This window comes from Symphalangus syndactylus, chromosome 7, assembly GCF_028878055.3.
Source record: "Symphalangus syndactylus isolate Jambi chromosome 7, NHGRI_mSymSyn1-v2.1_pri, whole genome shotgun sequence".
Classification (NCBI taxonomy): domain Eukaryota; kingdom Metazoa; phylum Chordata; class Mammalia; order Primates; family Hylobatidae; genus Symphalangus; species Symphalangus syndactylus.
The window spans coordinates 131,031,546-131,057,550 of record NC_072429.2 but is presented as its reverse complement, the minus strand read 5'-3'; the positions used below and the strand labels follow the sequence as shown (position 1 = coordinate 131,057,550).

Genomic DNA, 26,005 nt, shown 5'->3' with positions numbered 1-26,005 from the left:
AGCAAAAGCAAATGTGTTGCTTCCCGCCAAAGCACTTAAGAGTTGGTGCATAATCCCACAGCTCTCTCCCTTCCAGTGTCCCAGTGAATCAAAGTCTAAGGAGGCTACAGTTGCCACACGGAGAACTACAGGATAGTGGAGCTCCATTAACTGGAGTCCCTGAGAGACTGTGTGGAACAGAGTTCCCCACCAAAATGCAGTGAATACATACTGCAAACAAGAAATCAACTTTTGTTGTTAAGCCAATTAAATTGTGGAGTTAATGTTACCCTAGCTTCCTAACCTCTTCTAACCTAGTACAACGCCTTTTTCAGATTGTGATTTTAATGATTCCTTATGCACTGTTCTCAAAGGCCTGCATCAATGTGCTTAGTTTCCTAAGTGTTTGCTTGCTTCATTCCAGGTGGGCCAGAGTATCACAAGCATGCTGGGCTTCCTGTCACGTGGTCCTCCAGTGAGGCTGTGCATGGGCCTGGCGTGTGTCTTGTCCCTTTGGAACACAGGTGGGTCTGGTTGGAGTTCTGGAAGTATCTATTCCGTATAATAAATTGGAGTATTCACTGTGCTTTAGAGAACCTCAGTAGCCAACATTTCTGCCCAGAATCCAAATGAATTTGTTCAAAATGACAAGAATAACTTCCCCACTTCTGTTGTTCCCTTGACTTTTTGCATTTAAGTCCCATCTATGCAAAAGAATTCTCTTCACCTCCACTGTTACCACCTTTGTCCAAAACATTATTTTCCCTTTCCTGGACCATGAGACAGCTTTCCAAACCAGCTTCTCCTCTTGTCTCTCCATGACCCATTCACCACCAATCAGCCTGAGTGATCTTTTCATAAATCTTGTTATATCATCTTCCAAGTTCCTCCCTCTTTTCTCTCCCTCTGCCCCAAATTATTTGCGGACTTCCTACTTCTCTCTGTGTAGTGCACCAGGTCCTTTTCAGGCTCTGCGTGACCCTGCCTCCCTCACCATCCTTGCTTCCTACCACCTCCACCTCCTTCATTCTTTATGACCCCATCACTGTTGGCCTTCTTTCAATTCTTTAAAGTAATACTCATGCCTACCTCAGACACTGGGCTTGTGCTGTTCTCTATACATCAAATATTCCCCCAATTAGTTAAATCCTTCTCAAATGCTATTCATTCTTCAGAGCTCAGCTCAACGTCCCCTCTCAGGGAAGGCTTCCAGATTCCTGAGACTAGATCAGCCCCCTGTTACACACCCTTACTCTTCCCTTCAAGGTATTCAATGTTGTTTTCCTATGTGTCTGCCTTTCCAGCACACACAATGCCTAGCAAACACTCGGCACTCAATAGCACCATCCATCATTAGTAGTTGGTCAACAAATATTTGATGACTAAATGATTAAATGAATGAACAAACTAGATGTGGGACTAAATGTCACTTCACAACCCCAGATCATAATTCTCTCATCTGTAAAATGGGTATGTTGAATCAAATTATCTCTGATATTATGTCTTGGTTATAATTTCTCTGATTAAACCTTTTTTACTTTAGTATCTGGCATCAGAGGAGAAGCCAAGAAAGAGAAGGGAATGACCTTTTTACCTACAACAAGTAAGTGGGTGATAAGGGCTCCTTTTCAGCTGACTGTTCTTGGGCAAATTCCTTGACTTCCCCAAGCCTTACTTTCTCTACTGATAAGACAGCGATTATATCCACATCTAACACTCTAATAGTCACAACAATGATTCCTGTGAGCTGCTCATTTCTTTATGGTTCATTGAATCCTTGTGATCTTAATAAATCCACAAAGATTGTGACATTCCATTGATGATAGAAGATTTTATAATGGGAGGTACTGTTACTTGCCATCATCGCGTTTGTAATAATTTCATCTTTCTTTGCCTTTCTTTTTGATGCTATGAAACTGATTTTGCAGTACAATGGTAAATACATTGCAATAGAAAGGACAAGAGGAACCAGGGAACAGGTTTCTGTTTCTAAATTTTAGTGAACAAGCAGGACAATTTTTTGGTTTGGTTTTGGTTTTAGTTTTGATGGAAATTGTGTTTTACTTTTTATTTTTATTCATTTATTTACTTTTTTGAGATGGGGTCTTACTCTGTCACCCAGATGGGAGTCAGGTGGCACAATCTCAACTCACTGCAACCTCCACCCCCCAGGCTCAGGAGATTCTCCCACCTCAGCCCCCTGATAGCTAGGACCACAGGCATGTACCACCACACCTGGATAATATTTTGTACTTTTGTTAGAAACAGGGTTTCACCATGTTGCCCAGGCAGGTCTTGAACTCCTGAGCTCAAGGGATCCACGTGCTTCAGCCTTCCAAACTGCTAGCATTACAGGCGTGAGCCACCAGACCTGGACTATTTTTATATTCTTATTTATTTTAAATTAGTACATTCACATAGTTCAGATAGCAAAAGGTACAAAAGTGTATAAAGTTAAAATGCTCCCCCAGCCAACAGCTTCCCTTTCCTGAAAGCACCAATTGTGCCAATTTATTGTGTGTAAGTAGGATAACTTTCCATAAATATTTTTCTTAGTAGAGCTTCCAATTTTCTTCTCCTTAAATGGGAACAACTATTCCTGCCCCACAGGTAATCATGAAGGATAAAAAGTGATAAAATACTAAGCATTAAGAAGTACAAAAAATGCCAGGAAACTTCTATTTTAAAGATATTATTATGGTTGTCTTTTCATCCAAAAATAGAAAAATATCTTTTTGTAATCTGTCAGGGAACTTATCTGAAAAATGCTCTGTATTACATCCTGTTCAAAAATCTGTGCTCCACTGGTGTTTACTTCAGACTTCAAATATTGTTATCAAAATCAACCCAAGGATTTGTAATTTAAAAAAAGGAGTGGTAGAAATACTCTTTCCTTGGTGAAAGGAATGGTGCAAAAAAAAAAAACCATGGTGCTCAGTGAAGAAGGCGACACAGGGCCCACCATTCTGGCTGGAAAGGTATAGGAATCCTGCCAGCCTGGTAGCCTGCGGCATCCCTGCTGCCTGGAGACCCCGAACTGACATAACCCTGGTCTCTCACCTGCATGGAGGACTCTGTTGCCTTGGCAGGTCACAAGCAAGGTTGATTGGTGCCTCCGGCAGATCTTATAGCAGCTGGTGCAGAGTAGACTGCGCAGGTAAAGTGCCATGCGGGTGCCTGAGCGGGTGGAGTGGCCTCACCCAAGCTAGAGAGCTGGCTAGTTGGCAGCATTTGCCCTGCTTAATTACATCTGTCTCAGACTTCCTTTTGTTGTGACATAAGCCCCTTGCCTCCAGTAGCCCTGTTACGGTGAAGGGGAGTTAGAGTCCCCACCTACTTCTAACCCCAGAAGCTCTGATATTTAACCAAAAAGCTTGGCAATTGGTAAAACGCCAAATTGGTTTAAGCAGGCAACAGCTGACTTGACTCAGTTTCGACGTGGTATCCAAAAAGCAGAAGATAGCAACCTAAATGTCCATTGATGGATAAACAGAAAAAGGAAATGCAGTATATACACTCAATGCAATATTATTCGGTCTTAAATAAGAAAACGCTGCCATATGAGATAACATGAGTGAACCTGGAGGATAGTAAGCTAAGTGAAATGAATCAGTCGCAGAAGTCATACTGCATGATACCACTTTCATGAGGTTTCTAAAATAGTCAAACTCACAGAAGCCAAGAGTAGAAAGGCGGTCATCAGGGGCTTAGGAGACGGAAATGGGAAGTTTGTTGTTCAATGAGAATGAAATTTCAGTTACGCAAGATGAGTAAGTTCTAAAGATCTGCACAGCCTAGTAACGATCAGTAACAATACTATATTGTGCACTTAAAAATCTGTTAATTGGGCTGGGCGTGGTGGCTCACGCCTGTAATCCCAGCACTTTGGGGGGCTGAGGTGGGTGGATCATGAGGTCAGGAGTTTGAGACCTGCCTGACCAACATGGTGAAGCCCCAGCTCTACTAAAAATACAAATATTAGCCAGGCGTAGTGGCATGTACCTGTAATCCCAGCTACTCAGGAGGCTGAGGCAGGAGAATCGCTTGACCCCAGGAGGCAGAGGTTGCAGTGAGATCGCACCACTGCACTCCAGCCTGGGCGACAGAGCAAGACTCCATCTCCAAAAAAAAAAAAAAAAAAAAAAAAAAAAATTAATAGGGTAGATTTCATGTTAAGTGTTTTTCAATAAAATTAATTTAAATTAAATTTGAAAGTAAAATAAAAAGAAGTGAGGGAGAAGAACATGGACAAAGAGTTGAGATTGCTCTTTTCTGATTTTATCTTGGACACTAGCCCAATATGGGATTTAGGTACATCAAATCAAGTTTGGGGATTTCAATTTATCCATTCTTCAAAGTGTTGGACAAGATGATTTCTAAGGATGTTATGAATTGCTTGAGGCTGTACTTTCAGGTTACTATTTTATTCATGAAAACTTTTATTTCAGTGTCTGGAAATAAAGATGTTAAGAAGGAAAAAGATGGGACATTCCTAGGCAGCCCTAAATCCTGACTTATTCTGTAATGCAGGACACATTTTTCAGACTCTGTGGCTTGTTGTTTTCCATTTGCAAAATGAAAACGTAAAATACAGCACCTTCTCCATCCTACTGGTACTTATTGTTGCAGTGGTCATTTTTCATGTTACATGTGATACTAGCTTTTTTTGTACCAGCTTCTTTCCTGAACCTCTTTGTGACCCCGACAAGATACGTCGCTTCTGTCTCATTTAATTTAATAAAGTAAAATGTAAAATAATGCACCTTCTCCATCCAGGTATAACATGAAAAATGACCACTCCAACAGTTGTAGTGACAAGTGCAGGGTGATTCTATAGCACGTGATCCAAAATAACTGATCCTTCTGGTCTCTGCTTAACGTCACTTCCACAAGAAGGCTTTCTCCATCCCCTGACACCAGGCTAGTGCCCTGGTGCTCCCACACCGTGTTGACACTCCTGTCTTGTCACAACCTGTGAGTCTTCTCCTCCCTGACCAAATCACACACAGGAAGCCCCATGGAACTGGAGACCGGGTTCATTCCCCTTTACCACTTCATATTGCCTAGCATATTGCTTGGCCCTTAGTGAATATTTGTTGAACGAACCAATGAAGAATGAATGAATGAATGCCTTTGAAATTTCAAATTTTTCTCTGACATTTTCTCCTTTGGTCGCATGAAATTTGCTAAGTAGGCAAGAGGCCTAATATTTTGGCCATGCTCTACAGTTCTAGAGTTCTAGCCCTTTATCACCACTGCTCAGTTGTGCAAATTTAAGCAAGGTTTTTCTCCTCTCTGGGCCTCAGTTTCCCTACTCTGTTAAGGAGTGGGGTAAATTAGACCCCCTGTATCAGAATCACCAAGCTTATTTATTAAAATATGTATTTCTAGGCCACACCCACCCCACAGAGATTAGAATCTGTATCAGTGCCATGCAGAAGAGTCGGGGATCTGCCTTTCCTCAGTGTCCGCCAGTGACTCTCACACGGAGAGCAGATGTCAAAGAGGCTTCCAAGGCTTCTTCCATTCCTGGGGGTAGGAACTGGACCTCCTGCATTTTTCTCATGAAAACTGTTTCCTTCCCAGTGTCTGGCCTTAGAGGAGAAGAGAGGAAGGAGAAGGGGGTGGCATTTCTTGCTACGACGGGTGAGTGCCGCTCCCCCAAATCCCTTGGGTTGTCTGGGCTGCAGAGCAATTCCTCCACTTCTCTGGACCTCTGTTGTTTCTCACAGTGGAGAGAACGTCACCTCTCTAATCATTATCTGATCATTAAGTAAAAGTTGAAGAAGACAACGTTTGAATAAAGAGGAGCATCAAGAACTATTTCCATCTTGTCAACTGTTTCCAAATTTTTTTTTTTTTTTTTAGATGGAGTTTCACCCTTGTTGCCCAGGCTGGATTGCAATAGCACGATCTTGGCTCACTGCAACCTCCGCCTCCCAGGCTCAAGCGATTCTCCTGCCTCAGCCTTCCAAGTAGCTGGGATTACAGGCACCGGCCACCACACCCAGCTAATTTTTATATTTTTAGTAGATACAGGGTTTCACCATGTTGGCCAGGCTGGTCCCAAACTCCTGATCCCACGTGATCCACCCACCTTGGCCTCCCAAAGTGCTGGGATTACAGGCATGAGCCACCACGCCTTGTCAGTTTCCAAATCATTAAGGAATAGCCGGAGGAAGCGGGAATTTTAACTCCACTCACTGCACGCTGCCACTCCTGCTACACCTGGGAGATTTCTCCCTCCATCCTGGGTCACATCCTGGACCTATTAACTCTGAATTTCTGAGGATGAAGCCCAGGTACTGGAATCGTGTAATTAAAAAAATATATATATTTCCAGGTGATGTCAATGCTCAGCCAGGGTGTGTGGACCCCACTTTTACACGGGGTACTTATTTTCAAACACAGAGCTGCTAAGAACTCCTGCAATGCCCTTGGGCTTCCCATTATGCTTGAGACGCCTTTTTTTTTTTTTTTTTTTTTTTCGAGATGGAGTCTCACTTTGTGGCCCAGGCTGGGGTCCAGTGGCGCTATCTTGGCTCACTGCAAGCTCTGCTTCCCGGGTTCACGCCATTCTCCTGCCTCAGTCTCCCGAGTAGCTGGGACTACAGGTGCCTGCCACCACACCCGGCTAATTTTTTTGTATTTTTAGTAGAGACGGGGTTACACCATGTTAGCCAGGATGGTCTCGATCTCCTGACCTCGTGATCTGCCCACCTCTGCCCGAGTCTCTCCAAATGCAGAGATGCAATTGTCACTAAAAGTTTATGTTTTCTGTGCTTCATTGGGATTTCTCTTATCTATATTTGTCACTCTGTTGACTGTCACCTCCTGAGGTCAGGACCCTCGTCTTGACTTGGAATCCCTTGTGCCTGGCACTTGTTTCGTGTTCTGCACATGTGCAAACAAGTTGAATATCTGCTTGAAGTTTGGAAATGAGGAACTTTTTCTCTTGCCGAGAAAAGCCTGCCAGTGACATTATCTCTGAATCTCTTTCAGAGCTGCCTGCAAGGTCGATCGATCTGTCCGCACTTAACCTGACAGAGCTTGTGAATGGGATGCTGAGTAGAGTGTTAAAAGGTAATCATTTTTTAAAAGCACAATCCAGGTCCATTTTTTTTTTTCTTGTACCAGTGTCTTTTCTGAACCTTTCTGTTGCCTCAACAAGACACTTCACTTCTGTGTCTCAGTTTCTCGGTGTTCAGAGTGGAGAATAGGCTGAGCTCAGTGGCTCTCACCTGTAATCCCAGCACTTTGGGAAGCTGCTTGCGCTCAGGAGTTTGAGACCAGCCTAGGCAACACGGCAAAACCCCGCCTGTACAAAAAATAGAAAAATTAGCTGCATGCAGTTGTGCATGCCTGTGGTCCCAGCTACCAGGGAGGCTGAGGTGGAAGGATTGCTTGAGCCCAGAAGGTCGAGGCTGCAGTGAGCTGTGATCACGCCACTGCATTCCAGCCTGAGAGAAAGAGTGAGACTTTGTCTCAAAAAACAAAAACAAAAACAGAATGCAGAATTCATTGTCCTAACTAACTCAAAATGACGTAGAAGAAGGTTTACAAGAATTTTGAGAGCAAATTGCATTCCAGACACGGTATGTTTGTAATTTTAATTCTGTTGCCATAAACTAACAATAATTACTCATTGATTAAGTTAATATGATTCTGGATTTCTTTTTTAAGACAATATTATGATTACAATATTATTGTAATCTTCTTCCTGTGTTCTTTAGCATCTAGCAAAATGATTTGATGTAACACATACTTAGTGAATGACAGCAAAGCCTGAACGATCCCTAGTGTACGTTCCTCACTGCCTTCACTATTTATTCTCACTTTCTTCAATCAATATTCATAGAACATCTATCACAGGCCAGGCACTATTCTAAGTATTGGAGGATAAGGCAGTAAACAAAAACCAAAAATCTCTGGCCTGGGGGACCTTCCATTCTAGTGGGTGAAGGGGTAACCAAAAACAAACAATAAACACAATAAATAGGTAAAGATACATGTTATTTAGAATAAGGGGGATGGGGAATGCCAATTCAGCACTGAGGTCTCTGCAAATGGCATTCCCTAGGATTATGCAATACACACTCTGCACATCTGTGCTTGGTGGCTCTACACTTGTTCACTTAGACATTTACCCATCAACATTATTATCCATCCCTGTCCCAATGCCTGTTGCTGTACATCACAGAGATACAGCTCCTGCCTCCAATTTGCTCTCATGAGAGTTGCCATGGATAGGGCTGCCTTGGGAGGTGCAGGATAAGAAGGCAGTGATCTGCGTGTAGATGGTGCTGTGGACAGACTGAATCATCAGCTGGAGGGATGGGCTTCAAAACATTTAGCCCTTCCAGCCCTGAACTGTTACTCCTGTCCTCTCCTCTGCAAGGCCCTGCACTGGGCTCTGTGAAATTTTGCAAAGACTCAAATGTCATAACTCATACCTTCGAGGAACTCAAAACTCCTCCAATGACTAATTTAATCCTTGTATAACCTCCATGCAGTGGTACTCTCACTCCCATTTTCTAGATGCAGACTTTGAGGCATGCCCATTGCCATATAGAATTGGAATTCAGAACTGTTTAATCCAAGTTTGTGATGTAGCCCAAAGTTTCCCAGACTTGTTGCACAATAAGAAGGACCTGACATACTTCTTAAATATTCATCTCCCCAGGTTCCTGCTCCAGAGATTCTGATCCAGTTGATTTTGGAAGGGGCCCAAAGTGCTACATTTTTAACAAGTGCTACTTGTGATTCTTATCATCAAAAAAACTGAGTACTGGAGTATTCACATTTTGGCGTATACCCTATTCTTCTAAGGAGCTCATTAAATACAGAGTCTGGTTCCCACCCAGTGTACTGCATTAGGGTCTTCAGAGGGCAATAGCCAGAGAGCCGAGGGGGAATGGGTGCCACTGGTGATTTGTGTGCGCCCAAGTTTAATGATTCTGCCATTCTATCTACCATCACAGTGGGTCACAAATTTATATGAATAAAAATCACCTGAGGCCAGGCACAGTGGCTCATGCCTACAATCCCAGCACTTTGGGAGGCTGAGGTGGAAGGATCACTGGAGCCTGAGAGGTCAAGGCTGCAGTGAGCTGTGATTGCATGATTGCATTCCAGCCTGAGTGACAGAGCAAGACCCTGTCTAAAAAAAAAAAAATTCACCTGAGAACTTTGTTAAAATTCAGAACCCTGGGCATACCCACCTTTCCCCTTTCTTCACCGTCTGATTTAGTAGACCTGGGGTCACATCCAGGAATGTGCTGTTTTAAGAGGTGCACCAGGTGAGTTGATGCAGGTGGGTGATTCTCAGACCATAGTCTGGAAAGACCTCCCTCTACTGAACTGTCTTCCAGATATAAACCAAGAACAGGCACTGATGGAGAGTAGATAAGATGCTCGTGCATGTATTCCTAAACCTGATTGTCTATGTTAGTATTCCTGGTTAAAAAAAAAATTCCCTTTCTCTGTGTAGTAGACTGAAAATGGCCAAAGATATCCACTTTGTAATTACCACAATCTGTGAATACTACTTTATATGTCAAAAGAGTGAATATCACCTGATATGATAACAGATTGATTGAGTTAAAGATTTTGAGATGAGGCCATTGTCCAGGATTATCTGTGTTGTGCCAGATGCCACCACAAGGGTCCTTACAAGAAAGAGGCAAAGGAGACACACACAGAAGAAAAGACCATGTGACGATAGAACAGAGAGAGATGTGGCCACAAGCCAAGGGACACAGGCAGCCACCAGAGCTGAGAGAGGCAAGAACAGATTCTCCTTTAGAGCCCTTGAAGGGAGGGTGTCCTACTGAGTTTCAGACTTCTAGCCCCCAAAACTGTGAGAGAACAAATTTCTGCTGTTTTGGGCCACCAAGTTTGTGATAAGTTGTTACAGCAGCCTCAGGAGTCTAATACGCCTGGGATCTTTCTTAGAGAGTTGCCACAGCTTAAGGATGGATCAGGAAATATAGACAAATGATACATACTCTTCAGTTTTTTTTGTTTAGTTTTACTTTGTTTATTATTTTTTATTTGTATTACTTTTTTGTTTGTTTCTTTATTTTCATCTTTGGTTTCTTTATTTGCATTGTTAATTTCTTAGGGACTGTTTACTTATTTGTATTATTGTTACGTTAGTAGGCATCTGTCTGTCTCTTTATCTGGTATGTTTTGGCAGATAGCAAGAAGTTCTTCTCCTTGCTGAGTGTCACTTCCTACAGTTCCTTCGCCTTCCACAAGTTTTCTGTAGCTGTTTACAACAGTGAGTGCTGGCTGGCTCTTCTTGATGGTGGTGGCGGTAGGGATGTGTTGCAGGGTCGGTCTGTGTGTCAGGATCTCTGTTGAATCCTTTCTCTTCACAGTTTCTAACCTGAAGATGGTGGACCCCGCGAAATTCCCCACAAGGTATTGCTACTGTTTAAACAATCGGACCAATGACTTATCAGGTGGGTACAGCTAACCATGAGGCTTGCAGCTTTTCCAATTTTGCTTGTGTCCTTTCAGATAAGTTTTTGCTTTTCCTCAATGTAAGATAGGAAAATATGGTCCTATCCACTACCCTTAACCATGTGCTCATTCATTACCCCGGTGAAAAACAGTTGTGTGTGCAAAAGCAACAGGAGGAAAATGCTCATGAAGCGTTGTTTTAATTGCAAAATTGAGGAACAACCTAAATATCCATCGTGAGGGAAAATGGTTAAGTAGTCTCCCATATAATTAAACTTTCAAAAACAGCCACAGATAATACATAAATGAGTGAGTGTACTCAAATTTGGCCTGTACATGGAAAAACTTCCAAGAGATTTTTAATTAGAAAAAGAAAGTTACACAAAAATACAAACAGAACAATGTTATTGATAAGAACACATATGTGGGCACCAGATAGGTGATTCCCTTTGAAAAGAAGATTAGAGTATGTGCTTTGGAGTGGAAGAATGTTGGTTAAAAGAACCTTAGATTATCTGAACCTTTTTTTTCCCAAAGAGAGTATGTTCATATGCTAGTTTTATAAATAAAACTTTAAAGTATTACGTGTTCCTTATTTTACAGAATACTGAAAAATAAAAGTGGCAAGTTTTGCACCTCTAATTCACCCATTCAGTAATTCTGTTTGAGCATGCACTATGACCCATGCACTCTTCTAGGTGTGGGGAAAGCACACAGAGCAAAGTGAACACACCTCCTGCTCCCGTGGGACATAGATTCCTAGCGGGGAGCAGAGAGTAAATAAATGTACTGCAAGTACACGGTGTGTGGGCTGACAGCCTGACCATGGGAACCATGAAGCATGGGAAAGCTGGAGGGAAAAGTCACGGTGGGGGATATTGCTGTGTGTAGGGTGGTCAGGAAAGTCTTCTCCAAATGACGTGAGGGTTGAGGGGTGACCTTCAGGATGTGAGGGGCCAGCCCTGTGGTTGTTCCTGGGGACAGTGGTCCAGACAAAGGCCTAGGCAGCAGCATGAGGACCAGAGAAGCCAGCATAGCTGGAGCAGGTTAGCCAGGACAGAGTTGTAGGAAATTAGCACTGATTGGTGAGGGCAAAGTGGGGAGGGTGTTGCAGATCATATAGAGGTTTAAGGTCTACTGTGAGGATTCTAATTTCCACCCAGAATAAGAAGGAAGCCATTGTGATTGTCTGCACAGGGAAGGGACATGATCTGACATTTTAAAAGGATCCTTCTGGCTGCTTGTTAAATACGAGATTGTAAGGGAAGCAAGCACTAAAGGCAACCAAAGCCTCTTGTACTTTTCACCACTTAGTCTGATATTAATACTTTTCACCATATTACAAACTCTTCATAAACATTTGTAATGACTATGTAACCAGTGAATGCAAGCATTCTCTTAGCCACTGTGCTGTTCTTAGACTTTTGAGTGGATCTAGGTTTTTCTTAATATAAATAATTTTGCCTTGGACATCTTTGTGCATAAACTCTTCCCTGTTTCAGATTATTTCCCCCACAGAGTAGAATTTCTAAAACAAATATTGTGAAAATATTAAAGGAAAGAATTACTAATATTTAATGAGTACTATATGTGAGACATTACAATGAGTACTTAATGTATATTATCTTTATTTTTTTATTTTTTTATTATACTTTAGGGTTTTAGGGTACATGTGCACATTGTGCAGGTTTGTTACATATGTATCCATGTGCCATGTTGATTTCCTGCACCCATTAACTCGTCATTTAGCATTAGATGTATCTCCTAATGCTGTCCCTCCCCCCTCCCCCCACCCCACAACAGTCCCCAGAGCGTGATGTTCCCCTTCCTGTGTCCATGAGTTCTCATTGTTCAATTCCCACCTATGAGTGAGAACATGCGGTGTTTGGTTTTTTGTCCTTGCGATAGTTTACTGAGAATGATGTTTTCCAGTTTCATCCATGTCCCTACAAAGGACACGAACTCATCATTTTTTATGGCTGCATAGTATTCCATGGTGTATATGTGCCACAACGATAGACTGGATTAAGAAAATGTGGCACTTAATGTATATTATCTTATGTAATTTACCCTGTGAATCTTATCAACAAATACATTTGCGAGGAAAAAATTCTTCATAATCCTGCCTTTCTCACCATTTAATTAACCCCTGTTGAGGATAGAAGTCTGTGCTGGGTGAGTCCCTATCTTGATTGTGTGAAAGATAAAAATAAGATTTAAAAAGTTACATCTGCCTGGAGAAAGTTTATAATTTTATTTCATGAGTCAAATCATATTTCCACACACTTGCAACAATTATATGAAAAGAATGATCCATGGATCATTATCTACTGATAAAATTGCATGCTGTTCCTCTGGTAGGTCATAGCAACTTTCGCCAGCTTTGACAAGAAGTCACAGCACCACCATGAGAGGCTGTACACGTAGGCCTTTGGGGAAGGTGTCTTTGTGGATGATCTTTAGATCTGGATCATTTTCTTTTTAATGTTTTCAACTCTGACCTATAGCCCTCCTTTGAGGGTATATTTGCATATTTTCCTTTTTTTCTTCCTAAATGAAACTGGCTTAAATTTTCTTGATTTTAAAAATAATGTACTGTGATGTCAAGATGCTATGTGACATGGACAGGAAAACTAAGAAACCAGAAATAGCTGATATCCCACCATCCACTGGTAGTCACTATTAACATGCTGATAAATGCTATCCAAGGCTGTCTATACTACCTATATAACCCACTTATCTATCCAACCTGTCATCTAAGCTACTTATCTAACCTACCTATCTACTTATGTACCCCAGCTAATATCTACCCATCAGTGTAGACATCCTGCTCTACATATAGGAACCCATTCTTTGTATTATTTAGAATACAGGGTGGGCTACTGTAACAAATGACTCCAAAATAGTCTAGTTTAAAGAAGATAGAAGTTAATTGCTTTCATGTGTGATAATCTGGGCATGTAGACATGCCAGGGCTTCTCTAATGGTTTGATGGTTTGGGGGCCCAGGCTCCTTTTAGCTTGTTGCTTTGCCTTTCATAAAGATCTGTGTTCTCATAGCCTAAGGTATGTTGCCAGCACATTCACACTCCAGCTACGATGAAGGGGAGAAAGGATTTGGAAGGTGTATTAGTCCATTCTCACATTGCTATAAAGAAATACCTGAAACTGGGTAATTTACAAAGAGAAGAGGTCTAATCAGCTCATGGTTCTGCAGGCTGTACAGGAAACATGACTGCTTCTGCTCAGCTTCTGGGGAGGCCTCAGGAAACTTACAATCATGGCAGAGGGGAATTAGAAGCAGGCAGATCTTACATGACTAGAGCAGGAGCAAGGGAGAACAAGGGGAAAGGTGTTTTAAACAACCAGATCTCACAATAACTCACTCATTATCATGAGAACAGCACCAAAGGCATGGTGCTAACCCATTCATGAGAAGTCTGCCCCCATGATCCAATCACCTCTTACCACGCCTCACCTCCAACATTGTGGATTATAATTTGACATGAGATTTGGGCAAGGACACAGATCCAAACCATCCCAGAAGGCATGCACATTCACTATGAACTCACAGCCTGGAAACCATTCACATTTCTCCCTCTTACATCCTATTTCCGAGAATTTAACCTCATGGCTACACTCACCCACAAAACAAGCTTGAAATTATAGTCGTTGCTTTAAACCACCATGTTCCCAACTAAAATTTGATACTCTCTTACTAAAGGAAGGTGGGATAATCGATATTGAAAGACAACCATCAGTATCTTTCATTTTTTGTCACGCAATTTTATAATCCACTCTCAAACTAACCCATACGTCTTAAAAAAACCATTTCATTCCAGTGAATGCAAGTATGCCTCATCCTTCACATGAATTCTTAGTATTCATTGAAAGAATGTACCATGATTTATTTAATTTGTCTCCTCTTGTTGGAAACTTGGCTAATTCCTTGTATTTTTGCAATTATAAACAATGCTGTGATGAACACCTGTGTAAAATCACTTAGACTACTTGCCCAATTACCTCTGCAGAATAAAGCCCTCAAAATAGAATTGTTGGCTGACAGGGAAACAATATTATAATGATTTGAATTGCTAAAATGTCTTCTAAAAGTCTTGCATACGTTTACAGTCTTACCAACAATGTTTGAATGCCTATGTTTTTCCACTCACATTTGCCAACACTGAGTGTTAAGAGACAGTCTTAAATCATTACCAAATGGATAGGTAAAAAGGATTTTGTAATTCTACCTTCTATTTATGTATGAAGGTAGTCATGCATCATTCATTTTGATCATTGCTAGTAAATTAGGTAATTCAAACTTTCATAAATGCAAAGAATACCCTTGAGTTAATAATAACTGGCTTTCTTCCAAGCCTAAAAAGCAGATTGTGAAAACAGTTCTAAAGGGAGAATTGACAAAATGCATTGAGCAACAGGTTTCATGAGTGGTGGTAAGAATACTGGGAATGGTGGAAGCTTCAGCCCAAGGCAGACCTCAGCTGAAATCCAAGCTCTGCCGCGTACTCTGGAACTTTGGACAAGTTACATCATCGTTCTGAGCCTTGGGAAAAACCTGGACTCCATGTTTTGTGTGTGGCTTCAAAGCCATGCTCATAGCTTCTATGCAAGATTAATAACAACTTCCAAATTGCGTTTTATTGGTCTGTTTATGAATCTGGCTTCCCCACTAACCTCAGCTTCTTCTGTATGTCTTACACAACTCTCCAGTACCTAGTAAGCGTATGGCACACTGCAAATGCTCAATGGATATTTATTAGATAAATGGATTAATAAACAAATGAGAATTTTTAGAAGCAGAAAGAAAATATATGGAATAACTAAGAGATAATACCCTTCCTCAGTTTCCACAAATGACTAAGAACAGACTGGTCTAAAGAGACAGAGAAGGAGGCCAAGGCAGGTGGAGCACGAGGTCAGTAGATTGAGACCATCCTGGCTAACACGGTGAAACCCTGTCTCTACTAAAAATACAAAAAAATTAGCTGGGTGTGTTGGCAGGTGCCTTAGTCCCAGCTACTTGGGAGGCTGAGGTAGGAGAATGGCATGAACCTGGGAGGCGGAACCTGCAGTGAGCCGAGATTGCACCACTGCGCTCCAGCCTGTGCGACAGAGTGAGACTCCGTCTCAAAAAAAAAAAAAAAAAAAAAAAGAGAAGAGAGAAAGGGTGCCCATGTTTGCCTACCTTCTGCATATACAGGTGTCTATACCTGCATAGGTATACTACATACTGCATAGGTGTTCTCCCTCCAGGAGGTTAAAATGTGCCTGTGCAGATGTAGTAAGAGCACCTCGTGGCTTTGGTTCTTACATAGTAGTGCCCATCATCTGTTGGTCTTGGCTACACATTCCACTAATTGTCACATAACATTTTCCTACCTCTCTTGGTTCTGTATTTTCAAGTTAGCTTGCTCCTGCCCAAACTCCTGATGCCATTAATGAGTGAAAGGAGCATTTACACAGCATGATGGGAAATCATCCACTGGACCCACGAAGCTTCCTCTCTAGAAAATGACTGGGGCTCCTCAAACACATTCGCCTTGTTTAGAAGTCAAGAATTTGCTGGATCATGGAAAGCCATAAATGAACAAAGAAGGAGATGACAGCTGTTTGACTAGAAGAATATTAGGAATGTTCACAGTCAATGGTACCCACTATGTCAGGCAATGGCCCTGTTTAAACCCAGCTGAGAAAGAAAGTTCACAATGATTCTACAACGTGAAATGCTGAAAAAGTTATCTCAGACACCACTCCTCACCGCCACCACCATCAGTTCCCTTAAAAGGGGGGCAGAAGGAAAGGTTGCTGGTGACAATTTTATAAAGTGTCTTGTCTTGTCTCTATTCTTCATAGTTTATAACTCACCACTAAATTCCACATTGCATTTTCATTTTCCAACCCTCAAGTCTGTAAATTTACATTACATGTCTGTGGGGCTGCTTCCTATCAGATGGAGTTGGTATTCTAAAAACAATTACATGAAACAATGGGGAAAATCCACCAGAAAGACCATTATTCAGCAATGTGGCCTTTCATAGCTCTTAGATGTTAGCAGAGAAGGGGTTGAGAGAGAGGATGATAGAAGAAGAAAGAGGATTTTAACAGTGGATCCAAAGTTTCCTTCTGGCCTGAAATCAAGACTTCTCGTTTTTTAGAATTAGTAGTATTTCTCTGTATCATTGTTGATATTCCTCAATACACTAAACTAAATCAAACTTGTAAAATCTACTCTGAAAAATCCAAATACAGTATACTTTTCTCCTTTTGTCTCTGAAGCAGAAATTTAAACCTCCTAAATTTGTCTTGCAGATTTTACAGCTCTACTGGTAGATATCATTGGCAATTCTACCAGCTACCTCACAGAGATTTTTAAGTCAACCTCCATCCTCTCAGGTGTGTTCATCTTGAAAACGCTTTGGCAACTTTGAGGTTTAGCATCTGTTGTGGTAGATAATCAAGCATATTATGTTCCTCACCCCAACACCTGCCATAGGCCAGGCTGCCAGAAACCTTCATGTAATCTTTATTTAGATAATCAGTGTGGTCCAGTTTCCACACCAGTAAATACACCAATATTTAAGTCTTCATATTTCTGGGATCCAGAAAGTTGGAGGAAGAATCCAAAGCTCAAAAGTTAAAGGAACGTAGGCAGACTCAAGAAAACATCTTCTGGTGGGTAGATATACCCCCATTTTAAGGAGGACAAAACTGAGATCCAGAGAGGTTGAATATTTTGCTTAAGTTTGGTACCAGAATTCAGGTTTAAATCTATATGGAGCCTAAGCCCATGTTTGGAGTACAGTTAAGAATGATGCACCTCATTTATAAGGTGGTTTCATGCAACCCCCAGGAAAATCACATTTCCTTAGGGACCCACTTTGAAAAGCAAGGATCTATTCGACAGTCCAAAAATTGGTCTCAGCAGAAAGATGGTGTGATGCACTGTGGAGCAGCTACTGTTTTAAAAGCAGGAGGGAAGGAGAAAGAGAAATAGTAATAGCTATCATTAGGTGTCAGATAATCTTGTAAGGGCTTTCCATGTATTCTCTCATTGGATCCTCACTACAACCTTTTGGGGCAGCTACTATATTTATCCCTACTTGACAGGTGAGGAAACTGTCACAGAGGGGTTAAGTAAATTGCTCAAAATCACTCTGCAGAAGCAGAATTCTAAACCAGGTGATCTGGCTCTTAGCTTGTGCTCTTATGTCACTATCCTAATATATATAATAATAGTAATACATTAATAATAACAATAATGATTACTCTAGCTACTGTGCTCTTCTATCTGCTGGGCACCATACCTAGCACATCACTCCCATTATCTCCTTGGATTTTCCTGTAATCCTATGAGAGACATGCAACCCCATGTCCACAGTTCTTTAGGCAGCATCGTCAGGGAAAAGTATGTTTAGGAATTCAGAAGTTTTCAGACTTTGAAGATCTAATAGCGTGTGCACATCATACCTGATGTAACTTCTCCAACAGCATCCAGAGAAGCCCAGTGTAATCAAACACGTTAATAGTAATTTGGCAAAATGTTCAGCTCTTTACACTAAGTAGGATAGATAAAGACTATCATAGCCTCACATTTTTCAAATTTGGGTACCAAGCTCACACAAAACATGTTGTCTTACAGATATTTGGGGATTTGGGAATTACAAATAAGGGATTGTGGGATTTGAATTTTCACCATTTTATAAAGGGGCAAACTGAGTCCTGAAGAGGTCAAGCAGTTCATTCATGTTTGCATAGCTAGTAAGTGGCAGAGCTGATGTTGTAACCATGGAAGCTGACCTCAGAGACTCTGCCTTAGCCACTACACCATCCCCCAAACCCAGCCAAATAAGATAAAGAAGGTGGAAAATGAGGACTGCCTTAAGAGTAAAGAGTCAGGCTTATTTTCCTATGTTATCCTAAGTTAGGTACTTTCAACTTAATTTTCATCTCAATCAAAGACTTACAGCTTCAGACCCATGGCTAAGTCTTATTGTGTACTGGTTTGTCTTACAGTGAGTCAAAGCAATGAATCAGATTGCATCTTCATCTGTGTGATGACAGGAAAGTCAGGTAAACCACTAGACATTCTTTGACAAGCTCTCTGGGCTGAGAAATAGACACAACTGTCCAGCAGATGAAACCCAAGATCTGATACTGTTGGTGTGATTTTTGCAGGAAGGAATCTTTCTGACATCTGGGAGATGGAGGAAAAATATCCCGTTATCAATTACACATTTACCAGCGGCATGTCTGGTGTTCTGGGTGAGTACCAACCTCCCAAACTCCTCCCATAGACTCCCCAGACCAGGGTCCCATGTGGCACACTAACGACTGAAAGCTGCCCTAAGGTGTTGTGTTTAGCTATAATGTGTTAAAAATCACAGAACTTTGCCATTTTAAAGAAATGAATTTCTGGATTATCTTGCAAAAGGTCTGGCAATTCTAGATCTTCCCCCCAACACATGGCAATAAACAACTGGAGCTGAGTAGGTGCCACTCTCATTCCCCCGCTAGGAAGAGCAACTTTTCCCTCTGTTCCATAGTCCTCTCCGCCCCCTATTGCCTTCCACTTTTTTTCTCATATTAACTACTTGGGTTTTGTAGATATTTGAATTTGTGACCCTATGCTGGAGACCTGGCCACTCTGTAATACCCAGTCCCTACCTAACCATGCCCCACCTTCATGCCCCTCTGTGCCAAATGGGTCGTGCTGTTGTCTCCATCTGGAACTCCTTCCCTACTTTTCCATATTTCAGAACCCTATTTGCCTGTCAATTGCCACCTTAGACACTACCTCCTCTTTTTTAAATATCCCCCAATCTAAGTCAGTCTTTGTCTTCTATGGTACCATAACACAGCACTTGTATGTCATTTGGACTTTACTTTACTCCAGGTTGCAACACAGTTGACACTTCTATGTGTGTCTCCTCAATGAAAGGAACTGGAAGGTAGGATAAGTAGTTTCCTTCAGCCTCACAGCCTGCCTTCCCCTTGGTGCCTTGCACATAGTAGGCTCTTCATCACTTTCTCTTGAAGTGCAATGAAGGATACAACAAATCTGCAACTCCACTTCAGGGGTTACTTTGCTTTATATTTATTGTAGGGCATCTTTTGATTATGCTGTAGAAGGAATCTCAATCTGTGTGGGACAAGGCTACTTGATAAGAAGATGAAATGGGCAGTTGTAGATTGCCTTCACCTGCCCAATTCTCAGGACAGATCTTAGGGTTGAGTCAATCTCATTTATTTGGAGAGTCTTTCCATGACATTCCCACCCCACCTCCCCCCGACCCCAACACACACACCGGTCTCAATTAATTCTCCCACTTTGTGCTCCTTCAACAAGAAAAAATGCTTAGGAAGAGAGGACATATTTACAAGCTGATGCTAAAGTTGATGTGCCTGAAAGCAAGTACCCTGACTGAGTGATAGTTTGGCTAGATGTACTTAGCCCCATGTCTGGTTGATCTGGGAGCAAGGCTCAGGCTGGTGTTGCACACAGGGTGTTATTGGGCCCAGAAATAGGGCAGAGAGAGGAAATGAGGCTGCAAGGCCACTCCTGCAAGTAGACAGTTCGCATTCTACATGCATTCAGGGGAGGTGGGGGCCAAAATCCAACACAGGCTCTGCCCACCAGAATATAGGCCAGTCTTTGTCTTCCCAGAGGAAAGGACTCTATGGGCTAATAGGAGCCTGTCATCCTCATATCCACTGCTGCCATCACTTGAGCCTTCCCTAGGGAAGATATAGGTGAAATTAATACCTGAGCCCTCTTCTTTCTTTTCTTCAGGGAGCAACCAAGGATGCTGGGTAGATTTCCCTCTGAATTAAGCCCTCCGGCTAACTCTATGGGAGCCTATTTTTCAAGCTGTTTCTGTCTGGAAGCTTCTGATTCCCCCAAATTTCACTTTTGTTTTTTAGTTGTATCCATAAGGCACGTGGAGGAGACTAATTCCTCTTCCAAGGACATGTACCAGAGTACTGGAGTGGCTGAGGGCTGGAGGTGGAAGAAAGGCTCTGACAGGGGTCCGGATCTGTTCAGGACACGTAGCAAATGCCTGATACTTTTAAGCCTGAGAGCTTTACATTCTGTTCAGTGTGATTCATCACAGACTTTTTTGCAAACTGTTATTTTATCTTAATTTGAATTCAAGGAGAAATACTTCTTTTTGGTTTTATTTGATGCTGTTTAGAGAAAGGTTTGAATATCCACATTCGGTATATTTGCTGTCCAGTGACCTTTCAGTTTTTTTATGCCCAAAGTGTCAAGCATGTTAAAGCTACCATTGACTGCCTCCCTGAAGGTGCAGCTACGAGGGGAACTGCCAGGACTTCAAAGCCCACCATCAAAAGCCAGAAAACACTACCAAGTACAAGCCGCCAAAGCTGGACCCAGAGCACACCCTGGGCATCTGCTCTGAGAACCTCTCCCTGGACAGAGACAGCTGCTCCTTCAGAAACAGAGGAAACCCTGAACACAGGCAGGCCTCCTGAGCTTCCTGTCAGGGCCACGGCCACATGGGTCAGTGCCTCCCACACTCTCCCAGCCTTGGGTAAGATGCATTCTCACCCTTTCCTCCCCTTTACTGTGCCTCACTCCTGTTCCCTCTAGGCTCACATATATAAGCAAAATCCTTACCTTAATCCCTTCTTCACCAACTGAAGTTACGCGTCGGCTTACTTAAATAATAGATCTATATGAGCCAGTATGGGTTCTACAAGATCAGGCAAAGGCAGAAAATGCCATTGACATAATGTATTTCTAATATGTATTTTGATGACTTTTTATCCTGAAATAGTTTAAGACTCACAAAGAGTTGCAAAAATAATATAGAGAGTTCCCGGTACCCTTCACCCAGCCTCCTTCAATGCTAATGTCTTATATAATCACAGTATTTTGTGGCAAAAGTATTTATATTTCAGCAAAGCATTTAGCGACATCGCTCCCGAAATTCACATGAAGTGGTGAAATGAAGTCAATATTTTACGGCATGGCTAGGTTAGTCTGTAGCTGGTTTGATAATGATGCCAAGAATATGTTAATGACTTGACACCAGTGGGAAAGCTGCCACCAATGGCCTGCAGGAGGCTCCTGCCTCCCCAGCATCTTGTATACATGATCAGCAGTGTCATCACTGAAGACACAAAAGGCATGCTTACCTTATTTTTCCTATTTGGAAATAATATAAAATAGAGGTAGCTCATTAAGAGTCGATGTTTTCTCAGTGGGTTCTTACAATGGACCCACTGAGACAAAATTGTCATCAGAATTCATTCATTTATTTACTCATCAAAACATATTTCCTTCCAGACACTAGGCTAGCTGTTAAAAACACAGCTCTATAAATGTTCCCTCTCCTTCCTGAGCTCTCAGACCTAGGAGAGCGCCCAGGCAAGTAAACCAAAAGTTATGATCCAGCCTACAAAGAACTATTGCACACAGAGAGCAGAGAGAGGGCTCCTACCCCAGCATAGAGGAGACACAGGCTTCCCCAAGAGATAATAATTGATAGGTGTCAGCAGGCAAGGAAACAAGGGTGACTGGGTGGTGGAGAGGAAAAGAAATCAACTCCATTAAATAGAAAAACACATTTACTGCAGAAAATTAGCACAATAGCTGGCATCATGGCAATTATACAAAATCAGAAAACTTTCCAGGGTAATATGACAAAAAGTTGTGATTTCTAATCACAAGAAAAAAATCATAAAATGCCTACCTAGAATCCTACAAGGAGAAGTGCTGGTTTTATACCAAGAAAACTACAGAATTTTAATGAGAGTAATAAAGGAATATTTAAATAAATGAAGAAATACACCATGTTCTGGTTGAGAAATCTGAGTATTTTAAAGAGAGCAACTGTCCTCAACTTAAGTTAAAAACGTAAAATCCTTCAATAGAATTTATTTTTGTAAAACTTGAAAAAACTGACTTTAATTTCTACTATGGTAATAAACAGGTGAGAACATCCAACAATTTTTTAAAAGGCCAATGAGGGAAGATCCTTCCTTCCTTCCTCCCTCCCTCCCTCCCTCCCTCCCTTCCTTCCTTCTTTCTATCTTTTGAGATAGAGTCTTGCTCTGTTGCCCAGGCTGGAGTGCAGTAGCTCAATCTCTGCTCACTGCAACCTCCGCTATCCAGGTTCAAGAGATTCTGCTGCCTCAGCCTCCCAAGTAGCTGGGATTACAGGCACCTGCCACCATGCCCGGTTAATTTTTTTGTATTTTTAGCAAAGCTGGGGTTTCACCATGTTTGCCAGGCTGGTCTCGAACTCCTAACCTCAAGTGATCTGCCTGCGTCTGCCTCCCAAACTGCTGAAATTCCAGGCATGAGCCAAGGATTTGTCTTAACTAATAACAATCCTGTGATGTTGGAGGGCAGGTATTATTATTAATACTGGTATCCTCATTTTCATGAGGAAACTAAAAGGAGTTAAGCAATTCACCCCAAAGTTCACACCATATAGGAGACAGAGGCACGACTAATCTGTTTGGATGTCCTCACCTCAGACCCTGCAATCTTTTCACTATGTCACATGATTAGAAATGTATTAAATAAATTTGAGAGACAGCTAACTGACCCCCAAACACACATGGCTGGGGGTCCTAGAGATTTAGAGGGGTGTGTGTGTGTGTGTGTGTGTGTTTGTGTGTGTGTGTTTATTGGTGCTTAGGGAAACAATGCTTACTTTGGTCCATTTATTTCAGTTCAGAGTAAAGTTTAAGCCCCTGGATTATCTATATTACATGTGCACATTACATTTGCCCTTTGATAATGTTTCAATGTCTCGGCAATTTCATATCTGAATCGAAGTGGTCAAGCATGTCAGACCCTGTTACTATCACTTTGAATGTGCAGCTACCAGGAGGGTGGCCAGAACTCAGTGGGTGACAGCTAACAGACAGACATGGGCTTCCATATCATCCATGCCCTGGGCTCAGACCGTCGATGAGAAAAAACCCGGAGGGTCTTCCTGGGAAACTCGTTCTTCCCCACCAACTACTGCCGGGGCCGAGGAAGCCATGAACACTGCAAGCCTTTTGGCGCCTGCTGCTGGGATAATGGCCACACCTGGCAGCCCATCCCAGGCCAGCCCTACCTCGGGTAAGACAGGGTGCTCACTTCTACCTCTCCTGTTTTAAATTAAACTTAGCATTGTCTGTTTTGATAACCTTTCTAAATTTTTGGAATATAACACATACAGAGAAAACTAAGAAAACATAAGCAATATAATTAATGATCATGAAGCAAACTCTTCCTTCTCCTTTCCATTGCCCTACCTCTTTCTTCCCATCTGTAGATGAATGAAAGCTCCTTCTTTCATTCCCCAGTTCCTCTCTCTTTTATGTAATCCCATTCCCCAATTTCTTCTCTTTTTCCCTGTTTCATTGTCCATTAACAAGCAATATGACAACTGCGATGGATGGACCCAGGCCTGAAATTCCAGGCATGAGCCCTGCCTGCTGCTCAGCCTCACCTCGCCCCTCTACCTTCCTCCTCTAGACTCCAGCCACAACACACTGCTTACTGCCCACATCTCCTGATCTTTATATATGCACTTTGCTGTGCCTGCAAAGCCCACTCTCCTCCAGAACTGCTGCGCTGCTTGACTTAGAGTAGGTGTCACCTGACTCAGCTGAACTGGGTGTCCATCGCCTGTGCCTTGGCTGTTTCTCAGCCTCACCACTTTCCTTCCACTTATCCATATGATGGAACTTGCTGCTTGAGCTTCTCTCTCATCTCCTACAAGGAGACTGTATTGCTGGTTTTGCCAGAGGCCAGAATCTTAACGGCAAGGATCAAGTCCTGAAGTGACCCTTAAACTAAGGCTTCATAAACATGATACAAAAATTGTTGAACTGAGCCCATACTCTCTCATGAATATGACAGGCAATTTATCGGGGGTGGGATGGATCAAGGTGTACACTAAGACTCAGATGAATGAGAAGCAACTCATTTTTTCTTTGCCCAGGAGCACCCACATTGGACACTTCCTTACAACACCATTGCTCTCCTGTGCAGGGTCACCATAACTTACCGATGTTAGCTGGTTTCCAATGGCACCCATCACGCTGTATCACAGTCATGATGGGATTTTCCCATTTCCTTTTTCACACTCCATCGTGGGTTTTATTTCTTACTCATCTCTACTTCTTAAAGCCCTGCCTGGTACCTGGCTTAACCAACACTGGTTGGATAGGGCAGGATTGGTGGCCCTGGTCCTCTTCTCCCTCAGGGCCCCCTAGAAGAGATGCAGGCTCATCTGTCTCTCATCTCCTCCCAGGAGCATTCACCCATGGCACACAGACTCCAATTCCAACCAAGGCAACAGCCCCCAGAGATCCACAAACAGGTGAGAAACTCAGTACAGAAGTGGGGGTTTGGGGGTGGGGGATGGGAGGGGTGGCAAGCTTGGGGACAAGGGCGTGGTGGGATGGGGTACCAGTAAGCAATCTAAGCAGGTTACTCTGCTTTATTGTTTCCTGCAGGAAAAGAGTCAGGAAAACTGGTTTATAAGCCTTGCCATGCTGCTAAATTGCCGTGTGGTCTTGCATAAATCACTTCCCCTTTTTTGGCTATCATTTCCCTATAGATTTCAAGAATGATTTATCTTTAAGATGTTATAAATTTCTTGCTGTGTGTATCACCCAAGGTAATTCCATTCTGACTTCTGGAAGGTCATTCTTGCCCTTTGCAGGTGATCTCTCTGCAGAGTGGCCATTCACCCCTGGGGAACAGCCAGTCCTGGTCCCAAGACCCCATCAAGTTTCAAGTAAGCACCAGTGCCCAGTCATTACTATTGCGTGTGTTTATTTTGAACAAGGTTGTGTAGTAGAATAAAAAGAGGTTTGTTTGGTAAATTTAGAGTCAGACTCCTGGGATTCAAATCTTAGCTCAGCCATTTACTGGTGAGGTGGCCTCCAGTACTCAACTTCCAGGATTCAGTTCCCTCAACTGTAAAGCAAGAATAATTGCAATTTTTGTGGGCACTAAAAATGCCTTTTTTTTTCTTTCCCACAAGGTTTTGTATTAAGTAAGATAATGTTTGTGGAAGTGGTTTGGAGGTATAGAGCTCTGTAGAACTTAATTCAATCAACTTTTATCGAGTGAATGTCTATTGGGTAGCATGCTGGGCACTTTGCAAACAGAAGCTGCTCTTGCAATGAGCAGAGTTGATAGCAGTGAAGGAGGAAGGAATAAAAAAGATGACTCCAAAATGCAACCTCGTTTGCTGGGTGTGATGTCCTGTTGTTCCGTGTTAAGGGATACCCTACCCTTTCCATCCCTGTAGTTAATTCTCATGGATCTAGAAAAAGACCATTTCCTGAGTCTCTAATTCTGTTTTCAGAACTCCTGACAGAGGCTGAGGACTTGAGTTGTTGTGGCTTTTGCTGCATTTTTCCAGCTTTTGGACACTCACTCTCCTCTTTTCTGTTGAGCCAGATTCCATAAGAAAGAAATGGATACAAAGCGAGTGCTTCAAAGCTGCTTGAATCCTCAGGCTCGTCCTACTCCTGAATACCTTTGTACACCAGCTCCT

General features: G+C 42.3%; 1 protein-coding gene across 1 annotated transcript in view; it reads left to right on the top strand.

The window, feature by feature from the left end:
* The first annotated feature begins 424 nt into the window (after positions 1–424).
* The window catches only part of HHLA1 (HHLA1 neighbor of OC90), a 36,901-nt gene continuing 11,320 nt past the window's right edge, over positions 425–26,005 (top strand). Inside the window, exons 1-13 of the mRNA XM_055287282.1 lie at positions 425–503; positions 1,523–1,582; positions 5,566–5,625; positions 6,982–7,062; positions 10,178–10,261; positions 10,362–10,445; positions 16,776–16,859; positions 18,480–18,536; positions 18,642–18,728; positions 20,771–21,019; positions 23,323–23,568; positions 24,749–24,817; positions 25,163–25,237. Of these exons, the coding sequence (XP_055143257.1) occupies positions 425–503; positions 1,523–1,582; positions 5,566–5,625; positions 6,982–7,062; positions 10,178–10,261; positions 10,362–10,445; positions 16,776–16,859; positions 18,480–18,536; positions 18,642–18,728; positions 20,771–21,019; positions 23,323–23,568; positions 24,749–24,817; positions 25,163–25,237 (1,315 nt within the window). The remainder of the gene's footprint in view (positions 504–1,522; positions 1,583–5,565; positions 5,626–6,981; positions 7,063–10,177; positions 10,262–10,361; positions 10,446–16,775; positions 16,860–18,479; positions 18,537–18,641; positions 18,729–20,770; positions 21,020–23,322; positions 23,569–24,748; positions 24,818–25,162; positions 25,238–26,005) is intronic.